This window comes from Haliotis asinina, chromosome 1, assembly GCF_037392515.1.
Source record: "Haliotis asinina isolate JCU_RB_2024 chromosome 1, JCU_Hal_asi_v2, whole genome shotgun sequence".
NCBI classification, from domain to species: domain Eukaryota; kingdom Metazoa; phylum Mollusca; class Gastropoda; order Lepetellida; family Haliotidae; genus Haliotis; species Haliotis asinina.
The window spans coordinates 98,316,434-98,339,099 of NC_090280.1; the positions used below are offsets into that span (position 1 = coordinate 98,316,434).

A 22,666-nucleotide genomic window follows, 5' to 3' on the forward strand; every position below is an offset into this window, starting at 1 on the left:
TACATGTGATGAATTTACTCATTAACAAGTTCTCCCTCAGGGACCATATATTGCTTGACACCATGACGATCAGGCAACACATGCTACATAAACAGGCTGGACTTGCATGGGCTACCACGAAGTACAGGTCAAACCAGAAGCTTACAAACATTCATACATCACATATACTTGTAACTTGGACTTGGTGGATAAGAGAGATATACCATGGATCTTCTCATATACACCAGCAGCTTTGTGTGGGATATCGTGAGCATCTCATATTCACCAGTAGCTGTGTAGGGGTTTATCTTGATTGAATTAATGCTTGGTACAGGGTCAAAACAGGAATCTCACTTACAGGATACAAGGAATCTTCCCCTCATACACAAATATCAGTGATTGCAGTATGTCAGGAATTTCCTTGTATCCATCCACAGAAATGCTGAAAGCAAATCGGAAATACTCAAGGAGCAGAGTTGCTGGCCTACTAGAAACCACCGACCCATGTACAAAGTATGCATTAAGACCGGAAGTGCAAGCTCATTCTCTCAATATAGGTATTAACTTAGCAGTGCTTAGAGCATACCAGGACTTCTTTGTATATCCATAGCAGTGCCTGGTATTCTTGAAACATTCGCAGCTGTACAAACTTCTTAAGCCCATTCTTAACACACTGGCTACGATTAAAGTTGAGAATTCTTAGGACTACAAACGTTTAGAATAAGGGCTCTGGAGTTCTTTGTATACAAAGGCAGCTCCTGATCTGAATTCAGCTGGGCATGGAACATTCCAAGAACATCCTGATATACATGTAGCAGTGCTTGGAGCGCACAAGGGACCTCCCTTTAACTGTAGCAGTACCTGGAACATTTCACAATATCAACAAACACATCAATGGCTGTGTGTGGTGCATACCATTAACATGTTTTCAATACACAAGCTGGGCTCAACATTCCAAGCATATCTGGAACATCAGAGCTGAGTGTGGGAAACCAGCTTCACATTTTGGGTTCTGTTCACATCACTGCCAACATACTGAAAGGCCAAACGATGTTTCTCAGTATAAAAATTGAAGCTCAAGGTCAAAATTCCCATAAGATGGCTATCAGGAACCCTGGAGTATGTACATGTATGTACAAGTCCTTGCATAGACAGCTCTCGGATTTCATGTAACAGCTATCAGATGCCTTCAGCTTTCCCTGCAGATGATGCAGGCTTCCAGCACTCAGTTTGTGATTGATACAGTTGGATAATGAACTGGCAATGGAAATGACACAACATGCAGCTATGTACAGATGTGCAGAGTGATAGCTCCACAGTCAAGGAGCTCTGTCCCATGTGCACAGTGTCCAGGAAATATAAGGCAACCAAATAGTGACTATACCACTCAACATATGTTAGGGATCAGTTCATGGTCAACCTTGATCCTTACAAATGTTCAGCAGTATACAAATGACCCACAAGTTTCTCATTATCTAGGAAGTTCATTCCATAATGCCAAATAATACAAAATACATTGTACTCATATGATCAAGGGTAAAGCCATGCCCCTCAGTCAGGAGCCTATGAAAAAGAAAAATCACATTGCAAATCTCCTCATATTACAATTCATACAGACTGTAATATTTTCTGATGCTAAAAAAAGGCAGCAAACCAGTATGATATGAGTGATATCACACATGACCTTGCATAACGTCACACAATGATATCTTTGATGACTTGAGTTATTTCCTTTTACAGAAATGCAAAAAGGTATTCCTTCAGCAAATGTGAATGTTATCATATTTGGCAAATATGGTTAATATAGAACGCAACATAACCAACATCCATTACATTCACATAGTATAATATCACGGCTTGTCACTGGATCCCACATCATCAGTGCTGAATTGTCGCTGTCAATCTGACAAGACATCATCCACCCAAAAACAGTTCATGTCAACAGTGTTATGATACAACTGTGTTATGATACAATAGCAAGGTCTAAAATTTAATTCCTTTACACCTTCACATTGGCAGGAAGCACTTGAGGGACTGGGCATTTTGTTGAAAGGGCAAAGCAGAGGCCCAGCCTGATGCAAGTATCATACTTTGTCAGTCTTTCTGAATATACGTATAATATCTTTACAAAAAATGACACTAAACAATAATCAAGTTAATGTTTAAAATAATGAAAATTGTAAATGCTATTCCACTTCCCCATCTTTTGTGTCATCTTTATGTCAACCCCCACCCCTGGTCTTCCTATAATAAATGCTCAGTCCCTAATGATCAAGTTATAATCACATCATATATAATCACCATATTATCAAATGTATCCTGGAAGTACATTTTTCACTGATATCAACTTCCTCACCCAATCAACACACAGACATACAATCTGTATTCTACAGTAACAGATTCCAAGACACGACCAGACTGACAGATTCTGAGGATATGCTTTAAACTTACAACACAAACCTGTGTGAATGAACTGACTCACAAGGTTTTTACGAAAATGACCAATCAAAGAATTTGTGTGAATATGTTGCCACATACAGTGTGAAAGCATGGACATAGGTATAAAGCAGATTACTGCCCATAGGGCTGAGAGCAGTATTATGTGCTGACATGGGATTGAAGTAACCTCCCTTTCTTGGAGATCAGCACGTTACACATTTTCATAACACTACCCTGATAAATACATTATATATTATGTCTACTAAGGTTACACCACTTAACACTTAGTGTTGTTCGTGTGTAGATTACATCACTTGGCCTCTTCCTAAAGCAGTGATTCTGGAAGGGAAGCAATGCATGCAGACAGGAAACAGAACAAATAATGTTTCCCGACACTGGAAGTCTCCCAAACACTGCTGTATAGTAGATTAACATTGATATATTTACAAATAGTTCTGGAATATTTTCTTCCTGTTCGCCTGTTCCAGGAAAACTGCCTGTCTTTGTTACGCCATCATATCAAACACCTCTTTCTTGCCCAGTTGAAGCGAGATATCTGCTGCAGGATATTTGGTTTTTAAAGCTATTGATAACATTTCTGCTAGGATGATCTGATAATTACACAGGCTCTATGAATGATCTGAATGTTCAACTTGAGAGACTACAGTCAGACTACAACAGGACATGGACAGTAGTGAACATATCACAGCAGCTGTCAGCAAGGACATCCTATACATGATAAAACTAATACTATTGGGGGACAGTGAGGGCACGCAGGGGCGGAGGGTGAGAAGGTAGGCAACAGCATAGAAGGTACATGTACATGCCGCGTGAAAAGAGCAGAAGGTTTTGTCAATGTATGGGCAGAGCAGAAAGTGTGTCAATGTGGAGTTGTGGCTGAAGAATTGTTGAACGAGTTTCGTTTTGGGCTGCTTTTAGCAAAGTTCCAGCAATATCACGGCAAGGGACACCAGAAATTAGCAAAGAATTGTTGAGGGGGTGGACCATGTCAGAATATCTGCTGAGGGGTGGGATGAGGGCAAAGGCTTTCCCTCGGGCCTGAAGAAAACGTTTGTAGTGAAAAGAGGCTTGTGCAGAAGGTGGGGGACATTGACAGTGAAGCTGTGCTACTGATGCATAATCAGACTTATGGAAAGTACAGAAACCAATTGGAAAAGGTTGGGCAGCATACAAGAGGTGGGTCCAGTTAAAGAGAACAGGCAGGGAACAGGCAGGGAACAGGCAGGGTCCAGTCCAGTTGGGAAGAGGCAGAGCTGGGCGGACATCTGTACACTACGACAGCTACAACAAAGTGTCACACTCTGAATTCTATTTACATAACAAATACACTGAGACCATCCACAGTGCTAGCAAAGTTTCATACATCCACGCATCCAGCCCTTTAGGCCAGGTTACCCTTGTATCTACAAGCTCTGTACATCAACACACAGTGTCGAATCAACAAGTACCACTGCATCCGGAGGGGAACAGGTAATCCAGTGACCATAAGATGGCAAGTTCTACACTACGTTTTCATAACTCCGCAAATCGTAAAAACAAGTCACATCATTGTGTAGACTTCACTCATACATTAAAACAGGATTCCAGGGCTAAGAATAAGGATTTCTATTCAATATATTACTGTTTCTACAGTCATAATTTCAAGCGTTTTACATGTGATATCTGAAGGGTTGTCCAATGATTTTACATCAGTATTAAATGTTTCATGTCTATTGTCTTCTTTACTGAAGCACTAGATAATAAACTCTTCACCCACAAAATGCCCATATACATACTCATATGTACTCATACTGTTCCATTATTGTAATACTTTCATGCTTCCTACACCTCTATATATATTGCTCCTCCAAATTATAGGGGTATTTTCATCTTACCCTCATGCACACAAATCCTTCTCACATCAAGTGGATGACATATTGACCTGCTTAAAGTTAAATAGTCTACCCGGAATATACCCATGCAGAACTTGTACTGTACAGCTTTTGTACATTGTATGATGTTGCTGCTGTGCTGACACAACCATTAAGTATACAAACAGTAATGCAGGTAATTCTCATAATCACCTGTCTCATAAAATATTTCTGTAGAGTACCCATCGCAATTTAATATCCATGACAACCCCAGGTTTTATTGATTTGTAAATGTCAAATAAGAGAACTCTTAAAAATGGTATCTTAAGAAGCATTAGAATTACTTAATTCAGTGTACTGATACCTTCTCAAGCATTATGGGGATGACAGCATATCTCGAAAACACTACATTACAAAATATAAAACTGAAATCCATTTGTCCACTGTAGCTTCTATCTGAAACTGTCCCAATGCCCAGTTGGGCTTTCCACAGACAGGATGCATCACAAGCGCTGCAACCTGACATATCCTCCCAGGGCAAACTTGGTAGCCTTTACTTGCACATAGACTGTCATACTTGGCATGGACCTGATGATTATACTGTATAACTTCATATATACCGCTTGTGAATAATATATAGTCTTATAAAGGTCTTAGAAGTATTCCAGCTATATCATATTCAGCATGGGCTTGACAGCGTTATCTTGTGGAAAACCAAGGTCTTTGGCATGATAAATGAATGCTTGAACCACTTGGCTACACTAAGTTCTTTAACTCTCTGTCAGGGTAGGTTCATGTTTACACAAAGTTGTAATCGGGGGATAGCTATTACAGACGGGGATGCAATTTTCTCCGGCCTTCTTTCTGGTTGCTGTCAAGTTTCTTCACTTGTTTCTACAGTATCAAACTTTTATCAAGTTACCATTTTAACATGTAGTAAATGTCACACCAAATATGCCGTAACCCAGCAATACAGGATAATCAATGAACCTGCAAACACATTGTCAGAATATAATTGTATCATTCTGTAGTCTCCCAAAAAGCAATGGAACTTGTATGAAGAGCACTGGAGCTAGACATTTCACAAGGTATCAACCTCCACATGACACCACAACGGCTTCATATAAAGGCAGTGATATCACAGGGGATAGCCAATCACAGAGCATCCTGTTGGAGCAGACTGTGATTATGGCATCATCGTGTGTGGAGTGGCTGCAGACTGTGTTGACATCTACATCACCCGTTAAGTGGCACTCAGCTATATGATTTCATGGCTGGTATCCTCTTTAATGGAAGAACAATCACTATCTCCCAAGTCAGAGTTATGTCCCCTGAGTGGGTGACTATCACAAGAATATATCGGGGCACCTGTCCCAGTTCTGTTCTTTCTTGCACTGCCAGTACTCCCCTGTGTATGTGTGGATCAGACTCCCTGTGGTGCTGTCCACCTCTTTCCGGAACCACTTGGGCTCATACATCTTGTATTCATTACCTGCAACACATGTTGAAATATACCACTTAAGCAGAATTAGTGAAAGAGCATGTGTGTTTGTGTGTTTGTTAATGCCACTTTGGGCTATATTCCAGTTTGTAAAGAATCAAGACCAGACAATCAACATCACGAGCATCGCTCCAGTCAACTGGGATAAAATGCATGTCAACCAAGTCATTGTGTCTGACAAACTCAATCTCAATAGATTCCACTCACAACAAGTATGGGTTGCGGACGACCAATTCTAACCCTGATCTTCACAGGTCTTAGAGGTCACACCAGAAACAAAACATTCAACAGTTTACAAAAAACTTGTATCTATAATGACCTGCTTAAGCACCTACGCCTCCAGTCATCCAAAACTCTGATATTCCAACTAAGTCAAGGCCTACTCAAGCCCGAACACCCATCCTCACCCTACTGTGTGTCATGACCTTCTCAAGAAAAAAAGACTCATCTTGTCAGACCTACGTAACCCAACCCCCTGACCCCCAGCCATGACCTACTTAACCCTAACACCCCCCTCAGTCAGGAACTACTTAATCCAAACACCCATCCTCACATATGACCTACTTCACCCAAACACCCATTATCACTCATCACCTAGTTAACCTTGACACCCAACCCTCACTCATGACCTATGTAACCCAAACACTCACCCTCAGTCATGGCCTACTTAACCCAAACACTCACCCTCAGTCATGGCCTACTTAACCTGAACATCCACCCTCAGTCAAGAGTAACTTTAAGCAAACACCCATCCTTACCTATGACCTACTTCACCCAAACATGAAACCCTCAATCATGACCTATTTAACCCTAAGACCCACCCTCACTCATGACCTAATTAACCCAAACATGCATGCTCACTCATAACCTATTTGACCATAACACCCACCCCCTGCCATGACCTACTTAACCCTTACACCTACCCTCAGTAATGACCTACTTAACCCCAACACACATCCTTGCCTATGACCTACTTAACCCAAACATCCACCCTCAATCATGACCTACTGTAACCCAAACATGCATCCTCAGTCATGCCCTGCTGAACCCTAACACCACCCTCAATCATGATGTACTTAGCCCATTTACCAACCCTCTGTCATGACCTACTTAACCTGAACATCCACTCTCAGTCAAGACCTACTTCACCCAAACACACATATACATACCATCAGCCTTGGCCTTTTCTGCTTCACCTTCCCTCTTTTTCCTGGCTGCTCTCTGTTTCTCTTCCAACTGGATTTTCACTCGGTTAGCCTCATCCCACTTGCCATTTTCCATGTGCCGTTGGTCCGGCCGGTTCCGCGAGTCTGTTGGAGCAACTCCTTCCTCTGGTTCATTTAGCTCCACAGCAAGCTGCGTGAAGTGGTAGATCTTTTCACATCCTGCCCTGGGCAACACAAACAGAGGAATGTCATGAGGTGGAACTGGGAAACAACACTATCTTGACAACAAAAAAAATCCAGAAAATCTGATGGCTTTCACCTTGGAGACTGGTTGCCGCCTTCTTCGGGCTAGAGATACCTTTAATCACTACAGGATATACAGGATATTATATGAGTATCCATGTCATACTCTGTTTACGACACGAGTGTATAAATGTTGGTATTTCCCAAGTGAGAGCGAGGGACATACCGATATTTAGGCATGAATGTTGTAAACACAGTATGTTATGGGCATGAATATAATATTCTATTTATTACCAAAGTTGTTAAATTGAGGAAACTAAATCCAAATCTACTTTCAAACATGGGCGCCCTCACCGCATGAAGAACGTAATGTCACAAAACAGCTGTGACTGTCATGGCTTTCTTCATGACGTCATGTCTTTCTTCATGACGTCATGTCTCCATGATAAAGTGATATTTTGCCCTAGGGCATCGTATGAAAAATATGATCACTATATGTTCATCTTCGTAGGTAATAAAACATGTTTGTGCCATGCACCATTTCACCTTCATGCTGAATCAATTGTTGATATCTGACAGATGCAGACCTGGCTTTGAACTTCTTCAGTATCGCTTGTTGTTTACTGCGGCTCTGAGCAACTATTGTCAGAGGGTTACCCATACTATTGCAGTCCTAATTCCTAATGTACGGTACAAATCCTTCCCAAGACTTGAATGTATATAATCCATATAATGTTCATCATTGGATTCAGGATGGTGTTAGAGTGAATGAGTTGTAAGTGGGTGACACCTGAAATGGGTTTCACACACTGTACCCATGTGAGGAGTCAAACCCGGGTCCTCAAACCAGGGTCCTAACCACTAGGCTAACCTACTGTGCCAACAGTGTTAGAACCTACATGAAAATGTTGCTTTCACTGCCAAGAAGTTGTTCATCCATCTAGTTTTATCCTTCCTTACTTCACTCCGCAGTATTACAGCTACGTTATTGTTTCTTATTGATCTGGGAAGTATTCTAAATCCTAAAGCATGCTAATCATGGATTTGTACCATTATCAAACTGCACACTATTTTACAGTATACATACATTGGCTTGTTAACCTTCCACATGACTTTATGTGGGCCTGTTTCAAACACTGGCTTGCCCTTGTTGGACTCCTCGACATGCAACACCTTGGCTCCCTCCATCTGGGAATCCCACGTCCCTGTCATCACCCACTTGGGTTTGCCGGACGCATCAGTCACCACGCCAGACACCTGCCCACACAACAGGCAGTGAGTGAGGCTCAGAAGTGAGAGAGTGTGACAGGCAATAAGAGATGAAGTTCAAATAGCAGGCACACTGTGATGTGATGTGAATCTTTGGTATGACATAATGCAAGGTTACATCACTGCCCTGTGAGGAGACTTTTCCTAGTTTGTAACCTGCAAATGCACTATCAATCCATCATCTTATAACCTAGAGACCCACCCATTCTTCTACTCACCATGCATGTAATAATACTGGGACAAACCCGTCCTTTTTCTCACGATGCAATAAGTAACACTCGGACCCACACATCCTTCTTCTCACCATGCATGTAATAATTCTGGGACAAACCTATCCTTTTTCTCACGATGCAAGGAGTAACACTCGGACCTACCCATTCTTCTTCTCACCATGCATGGAATATCACTGGGACCCACACATCATTCTTCTCACCACACAAAGAATAACACTGGGGCCCACCCATTCTTCTTCTCACCATGCATGGAATAACACTGGGGCCCACCCATTCTTCTCACCATGCATGGAATAACACTGGGACCGGAACAACCCATCCTTTTTCTCACCATGCATGGAATATCACTGGGACCCACCCATTCTTTTTCTCACCATGCATGGAATAACACTGGGACCTACCCATTCTTCTTCTCACCATGCATGGAATAACACTGGGACCTACCCAGCCTTCTCACCACGCATGGAATAACACTTGGACCCACTCATCATGCTTCACACCATACATGGTGACCCATTCTGCTTTACACCTGACCCAATGATCCACTACTCACCTTGCGGGGAATATCTCTGGAAAAGTAGCTGTATGCAGAATACTTGAGATGGCACTTGTCCCCATTTCGATGGTTCGTGATGTCCATCTCCCCATGACTGTCCACCCACAACTTCCCAACGATGATGTTGTGCACCGTTGTCGTCACTTTACGCCACGTGTAGTGGTTGCCACTCTTGGGAAACACTAGGTGGGCAATGCCTGGACATAAATATAGGTATGATCAGTACCATCAGCTGGCATGCTGGTCTGTACATACTGCAGTCAGTACCAGACAGACAAGGGAACAAACCATGTGGGATCTAGCCCATATTCACTATGAAAATCTTCACATAATAGACCAGAGGTTTAACCATTTGTGGCTAATCACAAATGGCATTCATTTAAAATTCTGTGATGTAGCAAATCCAATATTTCACTGGTTCTGCTGATAAGTGTGAGAGGTTCTGGACTCACCCATGGGTATAATCTGCAGGTATTTGCCACGGAACTTGCTGGTCATGGTGAACTCTTGCCACAAATTCCATTCCTTTCCCTCTCCATACACAGCCAATGTGGGCGGATGGTGGGAAACCTGTAGTACACAAAATGCTCATCCATCATGCTGGCTTGGAAGTTAAGTGAGCGATCAAAACACTGCCTTCAAAGATATAAGAGTTCATTCTGAACCAGATCAGCGTAAGTGATACATCCGAAAGATTACACTATGGAACCCACAACTCTGAGGCAGGTTCGAACAGTATTCCAGGTATATATCACAGCAAGTCACCTTAAAGTAATATAAATGTTTGACGTGACACAGGTCTCTGATGTTTACTACTATGGAAGCATGTTCTTTGGTTTCAGGCATCCCAAAGGAACGCATGTCAGCACAGCATCATCTTAGCATCAAACAGATAAACTCTTTCGTAAAAGAAAAATGAGCCAACTGTGTATTGTGAAAGATAAACATCAATCATGCTAAAATCTTATAAAAGCCTTGCATATGTTTAACCAAAGAGCTAATGAAATATACCCAGCTAAAAAACAGAAACACAGCCAGCTGCGCCTGTGTGTCCCTACTGCCTGATGGTTTTGCATTTACACTTCAGTTAGCAAGGTTTTAACTGACCAAATATAAAGCAAAGAACCTCTTCTTGACATTTTACTAAACTGAAAATATTCAGACTACTGACTAGAGGCCCAAATTTAACTGACTACTCACTTGTGATACACACACCTAAAGCATTCTAACAATTCAGAAAATGGATGAGGACGACAGCAACCAATAATGTATCACTTGATATATGGTATCCATGGGTTACCTGCTCTGCAATAGACCTCCATCCCAAGTCGTCCATCCTATCACACTCATAGGTCTCCCCCAAGAGGGGATTGAAGGGCTTTCCTGTCCGACTGAGGGTAGTGGCATACGCCGATATTGTGAACGCGGCCACCCAGGCCAACTGTTCAGAGGAGTCTTCGCACCCCGCTGCCATATCCAGGCAATGTGTGTACTCAAACTCCTCGGTTAATCTTTGCAACATGGACAGGGGTTCGTTGAAGTTAACCTGAAACATGGAGTGAATTATGTGCTGGTCATGGAGTGAATTATGTGAGGTGCAACCAAAGGAAATACAGAATTACCAAGGGTCTTACAGTCCTGTACACCCTTTCAAAACACTGTATGACGAATTTGTTACCCTTAAGATCTTTTAATTTAGCTTAGATCTTTAAACAACAACATTCAACCTTCGGCAGAATGTGACGTCTAATGGTTCACCATGATTTTTCCTGAATGTTCATAAAGGGAGATAACTGGAGATAGCTTAATTTGTAACAAAAATGACTGAATTTGAGGTTGTGTTCAACGACAAATGAAATCAGAAACATTTATTTTTTAGATACAACTGACACAAACAAATAAGAAATTATGGGAACATTTTTATTACTCTGTGCATATCCGTAATTGTATTATCAACTCTAAAATTTTGAAGCAATCAGCCATTTGTCAGCCACATTGTCACCGAGCAACAATCAATTTATTGCAAGGTACTATCTTAGTGAGCATGGTTTTATGCCACTTTTAGCAATTCCAGCAAATCACAGTAGGTGACACCAGAAATAGGCTTCACACAACGTACCCATATGGGGAGTCCAATCAGGGTCTTAGATGTGATCAATGAAAGCCTTAACAACTAGGCTATTCCATCGTCCATTCTTACTCAGAGAAAATACTTTCTCCACAATCAAGGGATAATCAGTACTTACAGGCATAGGGATCTTGGACAGTTCTCGACCAATACAGTTCTTCATTATGCTCCAGAGGTTCAGACTAAAGTTGGGCTTGTCTGGGATCCTGCGTCGCCGAACACGTTTTGGCATCACATCAGCGGAGGACTCGGAAGCAGATGAAGAATTCTGGGAATCATAAGATACGGATGATGTTGGTGGTCTGGATTTGTCGTGACTTGCAGTTCGCTTGTGTCCTCCCTTCACAACGGACACTGGGTCCTTCTACAATGTCGGACAAACACGACTCGGTTACAGACGAGAGTCAGGACATGAGAGAGGCGATGCCAGCAAGCAGGATGCAAGTTCTTTCAACACTTTCCGCACTTTCCAGTACTAGTCTGGATGTGAGCAATTAGTTCTACATGTTCAGGTCTAAGAGGTCAGCTAGTAAGTCCACAAAAAGCAAAAATATGGTCAAGTTCAGGCATGAAGCTTCATGGAAGACACCGTCTATTGTATTTTGACACAACGTTTCAGCAAAATCCTCTTGTTGCTGTTCAGCAAGAGTGAGTGAGCATGGTTTGGGTTTTAAGCAATGTTCCAGCAATATCACAGCAGGGTACACCAGAAATGGGCTTCACACATTGTACCCATGTGGGGAATCAAACATGGCTCCTCACGTGTATCATGTTTTGTCAAATAGGTTAGTGAGTGAGTGAGCTTAGTTTTACACTACTCTTAGTGATACTACAGCAATAGGGAACACCAGAAATGGGCTACACATTTCTTGTAAAATAGGTGACTGTGACACAATTTGACCCAGAATCGCAACAGGATTTCATACCACAAGCCACCCAGATCAATACTCTGGTTCCATGCACCTAGTTTCCAACCAACCTTTTTGGGCGAGTCTGTCTTAGTGGTGTAGACCCTTGCCTCCTGGGTCACAGTCTCCGACTCGGACTCACTGGACATATCGTTGTTGTAGCTCTCCATGCTGAAGTCGCTGTCCGTGCGTCTGTAACAAGCAGTCTTACATATGTAACTCCTGTCAATACAAAGTGGACTTTGGTGTCCTGTTCAACTTCATAGTCTTAATATTTGTTTATTATGCAGTGTTGCATTCAGCAACATCTCCACTATATGATGGAAACCATCTGGATCAGACAGTATAGTGATATCTACTGTGAGCAACAATACAAGTTGAGTTCACAAGAGTGAGTTTAATTTTATGAGACCTTTAGCAGTATTCCAGTATGGCATCAGAGGACACCGGAAAAGGGCTTCACACATTTAATCCATGTGGGGAATTGAACTCGGATCTTAGGTGTGGCGAGCAAACCCTTTAACCACTAGGCTACCCACCTCTCCTTTATTACACAAGACTTAATGAAGGTGAACGAGTGAGTGAGTGTGTTTAGCTTCACGCTGCTAGAAGCAATATTTCAACTACATAGCGGCAGTCTGTAAATTGATGAGTCTGGACCAGACAATCAAGTGATTAACAGCATGAGCATTGACCTGCCTAATTGGGACACAATGACATGTGTACACATACATGTTGGCCACAATTTCCAAATCAGGAACCGGCTATATAAAGTAATAAGCATCATGTTCTTCAATAATCCAAGAATCAGAAACAGGAAATGACCTTTCATTGCAAGATTTGATGTCATTAACAATCACTTCCTGAAAGTAAAAACAATTCCAACTATCTGTGACTAACCAATGACAGTAAAGCCAAGCCACAAGAAACTAGTGTTATTCATCACCTACTAAGTCAAACAATACATCATTCTCAGGACAACAATCAGGCTACATTAAATTATACTGAACAGCAAAAGAAACGTAAGTTTTGAAAAAAATTAAATTTCATAAAAGTAAGCCTTCATGTTTACATCTTCTATTTAAATCCTTGACAACCTCCCCCCTCTCCAGAGTTGAGTTTCTGTTGCTGTTCAGTATAAATACATCTTTTCTCTCAAACATTCTGTGAGAAATTGGTGCTTTCGGTTGAAAGATACTTATTTCAAGACAACTGACAGTTATGATTAAGATGTTTCTACAACAGTTAGCTATTTAATAATTCTGTACAAAAAAACATACATGCTTGACATGCATAGTTGTGATAATTCTGCCTCACATTCTTTAAACTTACAAAATACCATACAGTTCTGACAGCATACAATCTTTTTAAAAAATGACACATTTTAAAAGTGATGGAAAGACTAAAACTACTCCCTTATACCCATTTCATGAGAAAAAAGATTAACTGTAACCAGCTTTTGAAAATGTTAACTCTAACTGGCCTCTGAAAATGAAGAGTTCTACACTAGACACTACCGTCACAAACAGCCACAAACAATGATAGGCTGAAACAACAATGAATGAATGAAAAGACTAACAGGCAAGGGTTCTCAGAGTTGTCAGGTACACAACTCACCATTCAATAAAACTGTTATCAATGACTGCCTTCAGGGAGGGTACAGATGATGTCAAGTTAAACATACAAACACATGACCTGGGAGGAAATAATTCTGTGACATCACGCACTTCAATGACCCTGTGGTTGAGTAGGAGCAAACTCCACCATGACAACAATACAGAGGAGTACAGACAGCCATTGACAGACTCTAGCCAAGAGAGACATCCACAGACAGGCAACAGGAGTTTCCTGCGTGAGAGCCTGAGGTACAGGAAGTCCAAGAACATGGCACAAAGTGGTATACTGTTATATACCTTACTCACTCACTGAGCAGTGCCAGTATTAGTACATGTTTATTGTTGCACATCATACAGTCCGTGGTGCAGGAGGTCCCAGACTGTTTCACATATTAAGGTTGGGAATCTTGGTAGCTATGTTCCATGGATATATGGGTTTGTACAAGTGTCATGTTCTTAATGAACTCAATCAATGAGATTTAACATGCTCTATGAATAGTAAATGCTGTATTTCATGAATAGGATTTTTGAAGTATCATGTACACAGAATTACTGGAAATCACCCAGATCCTTGCTAAATGACACATGTGTATCAAGCGCATCCGGGCTAATTGGCACACACAGTTATAAAATACGTGGCAAAACAGTACAGTATTCCTGAGCTATATGACACATGTATGATATTCCTGGGACATTGATACATGTACTGTATTTGATACATGTACTGTATTTCTGAGATGTATGACACATATACAGTATTCCTGGGATGTGCGACATGTACAGTATTCCGGGGATATATGGCATGTACAGTGTTTTGGGGATGTATGACATGTACAGTATTCCTTCAATATGTGACATGTACAGTATTCCTAGGATGAGTGATGCAGAATATGCAACAGAAGGTATTCCAATTCAGTTTGTAATATTCCCTTCTGTTGGTGGTGTTGGTGGTGAAATGGTTGTTTATAAATGCATTCCAATTTATGGCAAATCTGCAGTGACGCGCAAGCTTGAGTGTATGGCCACATGTATTAGTCTGGATCAATGCCACTTTCAAGGTGCTTGCAAACTGATGTGGAGAGCTGGGCAAGATAACTACCTTTCATGGCATACCATCAGTTTAATCCTATGACCAACCGTCCACTCTCAAAGCAAGACTAGACCACAGTGGCGGTCGCCATTCAATCTATCTTAAAACAATTTGGACAGAACGATTCATATCCTGATGACAATGAGCTGGCAAAGACTAAAACCCCAGTCAGCCAAACAGAAAGCACACAACAAAACACTGTTGGAGAACAGCTGATGAAACCACAAAACATTGCAAGTGAACAGCCAATATTTCAGACAACAAAACATTACAAGTGAATGGTCATATTTTGAAACCACAAAACACTGCAAGTGAAGAGCCAATATTTTTACAAACAAATATAGCTGGTGAACGACCAAGATGATTCCATAGAACAACTATGCTTTAACCTTGAGTGAGATAACTAGACCACACTGTAAACCAACAAAGATGATACACAGCACTGCTCCAGCTTTAAACTACAGCTAATAAATCAAGGTACATGGAGAGAAGAAAGACGAGAGAACAATGAGTTAGAAAACAGAAGGACATAAAGCTACAAACTCCACTTACAGAAACTTTGCTCTGCATGTTCAAGGAAGAGGAAGAACATTGAGATGACATTGTATGTTAATGCTGAGTAACACAAGTAACACCTACGTGGGATAACACCATGGTCATGTGATAAATGGTAGCTTTGTGAGGGATACACTCTCATCATGGAGGAGACAGCAGTCCTAGTGGCATACACTAATTCAGTAATGAGAACAACGGATGATTATCTTTACAGATGCTAACACAATTAGAGGGATTTATCTAGGTCTGCTCGGGGTAGGAGAAAAGCAGCATTCATGCCCACACCCACAGTAAATATCTGAAAAAAATCATAGATACCAGAAAAGGGCACTTTAATTTTAAGAAAAACTGTTTTAAATTTAACTTAATGTTACAATAGCTTTAACTAAAGTACTGGCCTTGAAGAGACCTGAGCCGAGATTTCCAAATTTCTCATAGCACTAAGATAGTTGTAAGTTAATGTTACTGTATAGCACTTATGACCACCTTAGCGCTAAGACAGCATTGAAAATCTAGGCACAGCGTTATACTGACATGTCCAATACAAGTGACCAAGAGCTTTTAAATTAGTTTTAGATTTCACTGAAACCAATGTGAACTTAAAAACATAAAAATTCTAAATGATGCAAACAATGAGCTAAATAAACATGTTTCTTGAAGACAGCTTCTCAAGAGCACTCCTAGATAAATCCCTGATAATTGTTATTACCCTAAAAATAGTTACTGCTCTAAAACTAATTATAATTATTAGCCTAAAAATAATTAACTCAAGCTAACTATGAAAATAAACATTGCTAGGCAAAGATGATCTGAATGCCAAATAAGTAAAACTTTTACCACTAAAAGGTCTGTTAAAATAGCTTCATTACAGCTAGACAATGCTCCAGAGTACCATTCAAAGCAGTGACCAAACTGCTACAACTTTAATAAATCTGTAAGTTCAGGAGTTACGAGAGCTGCAGCAATAGGATCACTTTGAAGAACGGCCCTGCAGAAGTTCATAGAGCAACATGCTTTAAAGCAAGATGCAGAGATTTCAAACATTCCTGACAATGCCACTACACACAGAAGAGAAAACACGTACCTGTGTCTTTTTTCAGCTTTATGCGGCAGCGCCACTTCAAATTCTTCCACCTGATGGTCCAGGGCGTCGAAGAAATCTTCATCGTCAGATGGATTAGAGCCTGCATGGAAGAGGGGATGTAAGCATAATTCCTTGGTATGAGCTTCAATGTAATGATAAGTTACATGGTAGTTCTCAAAAAAATAATGTCAGTACAACTCCTGGTGGTAGGTATGTATGTAAGGGCGTTACAATCCAGGCAGTAGGTATCTATGTAAGGGAGTTACAATCCAGGCTGTACATATTTATGTAAGGGGGTTACAATCCACTTGTTTATTTGTTTTGTTACATTCAACAATATTACAGCTGACTGATGGTGGGCTGTAAACTAACGGTCTGCTTCCAGTTTCACCTCTTTAAAATTTAGGGTAGGTACATATGATTTTTTAAACATCTTTTGGGGGAAGTCAAGTACAAACTAATAACAGATTTGTCAATGTGAAACCACAGACTTTTTCTATCAGAATGAACACTGTCGTTGCTGGGAAAAAACAAAGCTATCTAAACGCTTATTGTATTCATACCTCTTAAAAAATATATCAGGTCATCACCAGAATTCAAGGGTCAGTCAGGTAATGGGAACCAAAATATTTTTAAGGCTATAGTGCAAGAGTTCCTGATAATCTATATATATTAAAGTATGGACGTTACAGTAACCTGAACTATGAAATTGCTTTAAGACAGTGGGCCGACAGTCGCATTTCCAATAAAACAGTGTTTGCTTGATGAATGATCCAGCACTGCAATGCTGTAACTGTTCAGCTGGAGCAGACAAGACAGATCGCAGATTCTCGGTAGTCCTTGTGCTTTGATAATATAATAGTTCAGGGTAAAACTATATTTTATTATTTTATTATACATTGGGGTAGAGCGAACTCTGTTTCTTTTCCAAGATCCCAAATTCAATACTTTCTAATAATAATTACAATTAATCTAAGACAGAAAACAAAGATTAGGTGACCTAAATTAAGAATCCTCACACAGGCTTAACTGATGTGCTGTTCTATTGATGTGTCTGTCCCTTATGTCAAGACAACCATTACCAGAAAAACAAATCATAAACAATTTGATGACGGTTTACATTTGGGTTAAATATCTTCTCTAAATGATTTTAACTGTATCTGTGATTAATGTATACCTTATGTGGCAATATAAACATTGCATTTCTACTACCATTTCTACATTTCTTCAAGCGACATTCCACGATTGCATTGTGGGAATGTAAACATTGCAAATGTTACTGTGTCACTGTTAAATTGCGAGTCAAGCTGAGACTTTTTTTCTGTCAGAAACAAAAACATAATGTTTCCATCAGTGATGTAAGCGGAGTGAAGCAACTGCGCACGGATGAAGAAAGAAACCGGATGCAACAGAGTAGTTTACTGAAGGAGGCGATGACAACTGACATGCACTGTGATGTCGGTTACATTGTGACATAATGCGAAAGTGTTAGATTATGAGGGGGCAGAATAGAATATATAAATGTTACCAATAAATCTACATAAAGATTCAAATAAAAGAACATTTAGATGTCATTTGTCACACACTAAGCCTCTGAAACATGCACCAAACACCACTTACTGTGCTCATACTATCTACAACATATGTTTATTTATACCACATGACAGCCATACAGATTATATCCTTCCTGGAGCTAGGTGGCAGTGGGACCACCTGTGGTTAAGTTGGCTGGGGGATAAGTCTGCAGCAAGACATACTGACCTAACATCAACGCACTTGACGTGTTATCCACAACAAGCTCAATCCATTTGGGAATCTATGTAGTCAACCCTAGTTACCTCCCCTACCTCAGTGCTGACCCCAAGATGGATCTAGTACTTTGGACCATTGTATAGTGATAGACAAGTCTCGTATGACTGAACAACTGTTTATCAGCTATAGTCTGTTTCATACTCTCTTTGCAGTAACCAACAACCTCAGATAAAGGTCAGCAAAGTGTGAAAATCATTGCCCTTTCAAGTCCATTCAGTAACTAATATTTGGTTAAATTTCCGCAACATTCCGAAAAATAAGTCATGAAATTAAGAATAAGTATTGAGATATATCCTAAAACATTTTCACAATTCATAATTTATTTATTGATTTTACGGCTCTGTATAGCTGGCAATACTGTCACTTGGACAAGTGTTTTTCTGTTTAACAGGGTCACACTCCTCATACTAAACACTAGCATGGAAAAGATGCAGTAAGGTATGCTGAAATGACATATAACATGCCATTCAATATTAATGTACCCTGTCTTGTGGCATGAATGTGTATGTGTGGTGGGAGGGAGGTTGTGCTATCCAGGTGTTGCCAAGCATCAGGTAGGGCAACTACAAATACCATCTTTTAAGGAGTTGTATGATGTACGAGAATCAAACCAGAATGAAGATCCCCATGATCAATATGTGCATGTTTGCCAACAAGAGAAGGGACAGTCAAGTCTTATTTAAACTAGTTTGTGTAAAGTCACTACTGCACCTGAGAAGGCCTGTTTCAAAATGTCCACTTATTCAGTGTTCAGGGATCACTGCAGAGACTTCTGAACATCCCAAACTCTGCCAAATATGAGGCTGACAATATGCTGTTCTCCTTTTTACATAGTAAAACCATTTGTGTTGATTTCTCTCGCACATATTCTATAATCAGAGTATTAATGACATTTTCTTATTCATGCAAACTTAATATGAGATGAGTGAGTGAGTTTACTTTTACGCCGCACTCAGCAATATTCCAGCCACATGGCGGTGGTCTGTAAATAATCAAGTCTGGACCAGACAATCCAGTGGCAAACAACATGAGCATCGATCTGCGCAATTGGGAACCGATGACATGCGTCAACCAAGTCAACGAGTCTGACCACCTGATCCCTTTAGTCGCCTCATACGACAAGATTAGTCCTCTATTTTTTAATTTCAAGCATGGGTTGCTGAAGGCCTATTCTACCCTGGGACCTTCACAGGTCTTAGGATGAGATAATTAGTTTGTTACTCAAAATAACAGCCAGCTGGATGATGGCTCTCTGTACATAAATGAATCTGAACCAGATAATCCACTGATATATGTCCATCAGTATATATGCTATTGGGATAGGATTAGTTTTGTTGTATTACATTCCCATGCTTGCTCACAATAATCAGCTCTCTCAGTTTAATGAATTTCTTTTACCCACATACAATATTGCTGTGTGGGGCATTCTGGGAAATACAAGTTTGAAGACACACATGTTCTGGTCTTAACTTGAAATGGAACGCTGATAGTAACAGCAAGTCATGCTAGCAGTACAACTAATTTCATTCACCTTCAATACATAATAAAGTTTTTAAAGACATATAGATATTCATTATAGAAACAGGTTGGTGTGAAACAGTCTATAGAAAAAGTCAATCAGCTGATTGTTCTTATCAGAAAGTCAGGGTCAGGCAACATGTCACAGTTGATAATAAAGCTAAGTCAGGTCAGTCCTAGACGTTGTATAATAACGTTGTCAGGGGTAGGGCCAAATCTGGTGTACATGTAAATTATGTCATGAAAAAATATCACTGAATAATTTTGTCTGTTTCACAGGTGATAGAAGAATGAGTGAGTGAGTGAGTGAGTGAGTGTTTTTTACACTGCTTTTGGCAATAGTCAAGGCATGTCACAGTGGGGAACATCAGAAATGGCCGACATTGCGCCAAAAAGGGAAATGAAACCAAGGTTTTTGAGCACTAGGCTGCCCCACTTCTCCATCTAAAGAAGAGGTGTGGATAGAAATATATTTTTCAAGATCATAAAGATATCAAAAAGAAGTTAGGTGAAGTTGTTTACTTATTACTTATATCCTTGTTCTCAGAGCAACGTGCATGTATGCCAGCTCATGTATGCAAGAGTGACTATATCTATCAATTGGGACAAATGCCCATTTTGAATGTGTGTGTGTCTGTGTCTGTGTGTATGTGTGTTTGCATGTGTACACTGGAGAACGCGGTGCGAACTCTATATTTTCACGAGACTTTCGATGGTCCTTTAAAAGTTTTCAGGACAAAAGGGAATTGTGCACCCTCACCCACCTCTGGATTCACCTATTTAGTGCTTGTCATACCAGCTGGACATTCATGCATGCTGACTTTCACACACATTAGTGTCACAGTCATAAACCAGACTAATGACACACTAATGACATGCAAGGTGACGATGGTACACTATCAACCAACTGACCCCAATGATGCAACCCATTTGTTTGCCATTTCCATACCTAGGAGGAATTCTAACCAATGATTTTCCTCAGTATTACCTGGGTTTTCTTTCTTGACATTCTGCAGTGATTTGCGTGCCTTGTTCTCCAAGGACACCTGATCTTTGGCCAGCTGCTCCACCATCTCCTCCAGCTTCAGGCGCTGATCGTGCTCAAACTGCAGCACGCGCTGCCACCGCTTTCCGTGCACCTGGGCAAACTCATAGTACTCCGAACAAGCCTGAAAGTGGGATGTATGGAATGAAAAGACACTTACAGAGACTATCCTAAACATCTTTCTCATGGGATGATCACATATTTCTTACAAAGGCATTGGCATAAGTGTAATTAATCTCATGAAGTCTCCCATACTGAATTATATATGTGTCTTCATTACTCTGAACAATAACCTCTGCATGAAAGGAAACAAATGATCTTTGTCTGAAAACTGAAAGGTCAAATGGTGATCGTGTGTGTAAGTTGATTTAATGCTGGAGGAATACCATCGTGGAGCAAATTCAGAACCAAAGTCCTGACAAGCAAATACAGTAACAAATAAACCACTCCACTATCACCATGGCCTGTTTTGCTGTCCACACTACTTCAGCATTTCCATACTCATCCAACACTCCACATATCCCTTTCAGTGGGTTAAAAACCACTGGATCTTTTCATATAACTATAATGAATCTGTCAATAACTTCTTGTCCTAAACTTCTTGTGAGTAGTATAATCACTAAATCTATTTGCAATCGTTCTGCCCTTCAGTCCAGCTTACATTAATCATGGCATTCGATGTTATCCGGAAGAGAGTTGCTCTTTCATTCACCGCCTTCAGCTTGCTAGCCACGTCTGTCATGCTGTCCATCTGCTCAAGCTCTGAAAGGGTCTTCTGTAGGGCTGCACCATGTTTGGCAATGAGGTCATTGCATGTGTTGAGGTCTTCTAGTTTGGCGTTCAGAGTCCGCAGCGTGTTCTGCAGCTCAAACTTATCCGGCTGATGAGCTTCCTCTTCATCACTCTCTGGGAAAGAAGATTCAAAGCAACAAATAAAGAGACTTATCTATCTCGCAATACAAAGTACCGATACCATCCATAATGATACGACTAGTCATAATTCTACAGTTTATCATAAACACAAGCTGTCATAGACTGCTAAAAATTAGTTCATATCAATGGAAGGAACGACGGAAATCAAAAGACTATTTCCCACAAAATATCATTCAATCACATTTTCTAGTTTTACACCCAATCAACATTTATTGGCTGATTTTCGATGAAGCCGTTTAGATTTCTGACATGTGATCTTTCAGCTTTGAACAAGTTACCTGCTTCCAGCATCCTGATGGCTTCAGCCTTTGCCAGTTCCAGCGCCGTCACCCACTTCTGTCTCTCCACCTCCGACGTGGCCTTCAAGTAGAAGCTTTGAGCTCCCCCGTTGGAGATGACAAAGGTACATGAGTCCTCTGTGTGTATGAAAGCGTTTGCCAAGTTGATGGTGCCACGGCAAGTGTGTGCCATCTCCGCCTGGTTCCTGCAACATCAACATCACAGAGTAACATCAACAACATCACAAAGTAACATCAACATCACAAAGTAACATCAACAACATCACAAAGTAACATCAACAACATCACAGGGTAACATCAACAACATCACAGGGTAACATCAACATCACAAAGTAACATCAACATCACAAAGTAACATCAACAACATCACAGGGTAAAATCAACAACATCACAAAGTAACATCAACAACATCACAAAGTAA

General features: G+C 40.6%; 1 protein-coding gene across 2 annotated transcripts in view; it reads right to left on the reverse strand.

Moving 5' to 3' along the window:
• LOC137256322 (oxysterol-binding protein 1-like) overlaps nt 1-22,666 on the reverse strand; it is a 48,297-nt gene continuing 25,631 nt past the window's right edge. Inside the window, exons 2-13 of one of the 2 annotated variants that reach the window (XM_067794086.1) lie at nt 22,225-22,430; nt 21,675-21,919; nt 20,957-21,137; nt 16,639-16,738; nt 12,365-12,485; nt 11,504-11,749; nt 10,558-10,803; nt 9,710-9,827; nt 9,255-9,454; nt 8,287-8,456; nt 6,960-7,180; nt 1-5,781 (exon numbers count right to left, since the gene is read on the reverse strand). In XM_067794086.1, the coding sequence (XP_067650187.1) occupies nt 5,636-5,781; nt 6,960-7,180; nt 8,287-8,456; nt 9,255-9,454; nt 9,710-9,827; nt 10,558-10,803; nt 11,504-11,749; nt 12,365-12,485; nt 16,639-16,738; nt 20,957-21,137; nt 21,675-21,919; nt 22,225-22,430 (2,200 nt within the window). In that variant the 3' untranslated portion in view covers nt 1-5,635. The remainder of the gene's footprint in view (nt 5,782-6,959; nt 7,181-8,286; nt 8,457-9,254; nt 9,455-9,709; nt 9,828-10,557; nt 10,804-11,503; nt 11,750-12,364; nt 12,486-16,638; nt 16,739-20,956; nt 21,138-21,674; nt 21,920-22,224; nt 22,431-22,666) is intronic. The other variant, XM_067794096.1, reaches the window with a different exon arrangement.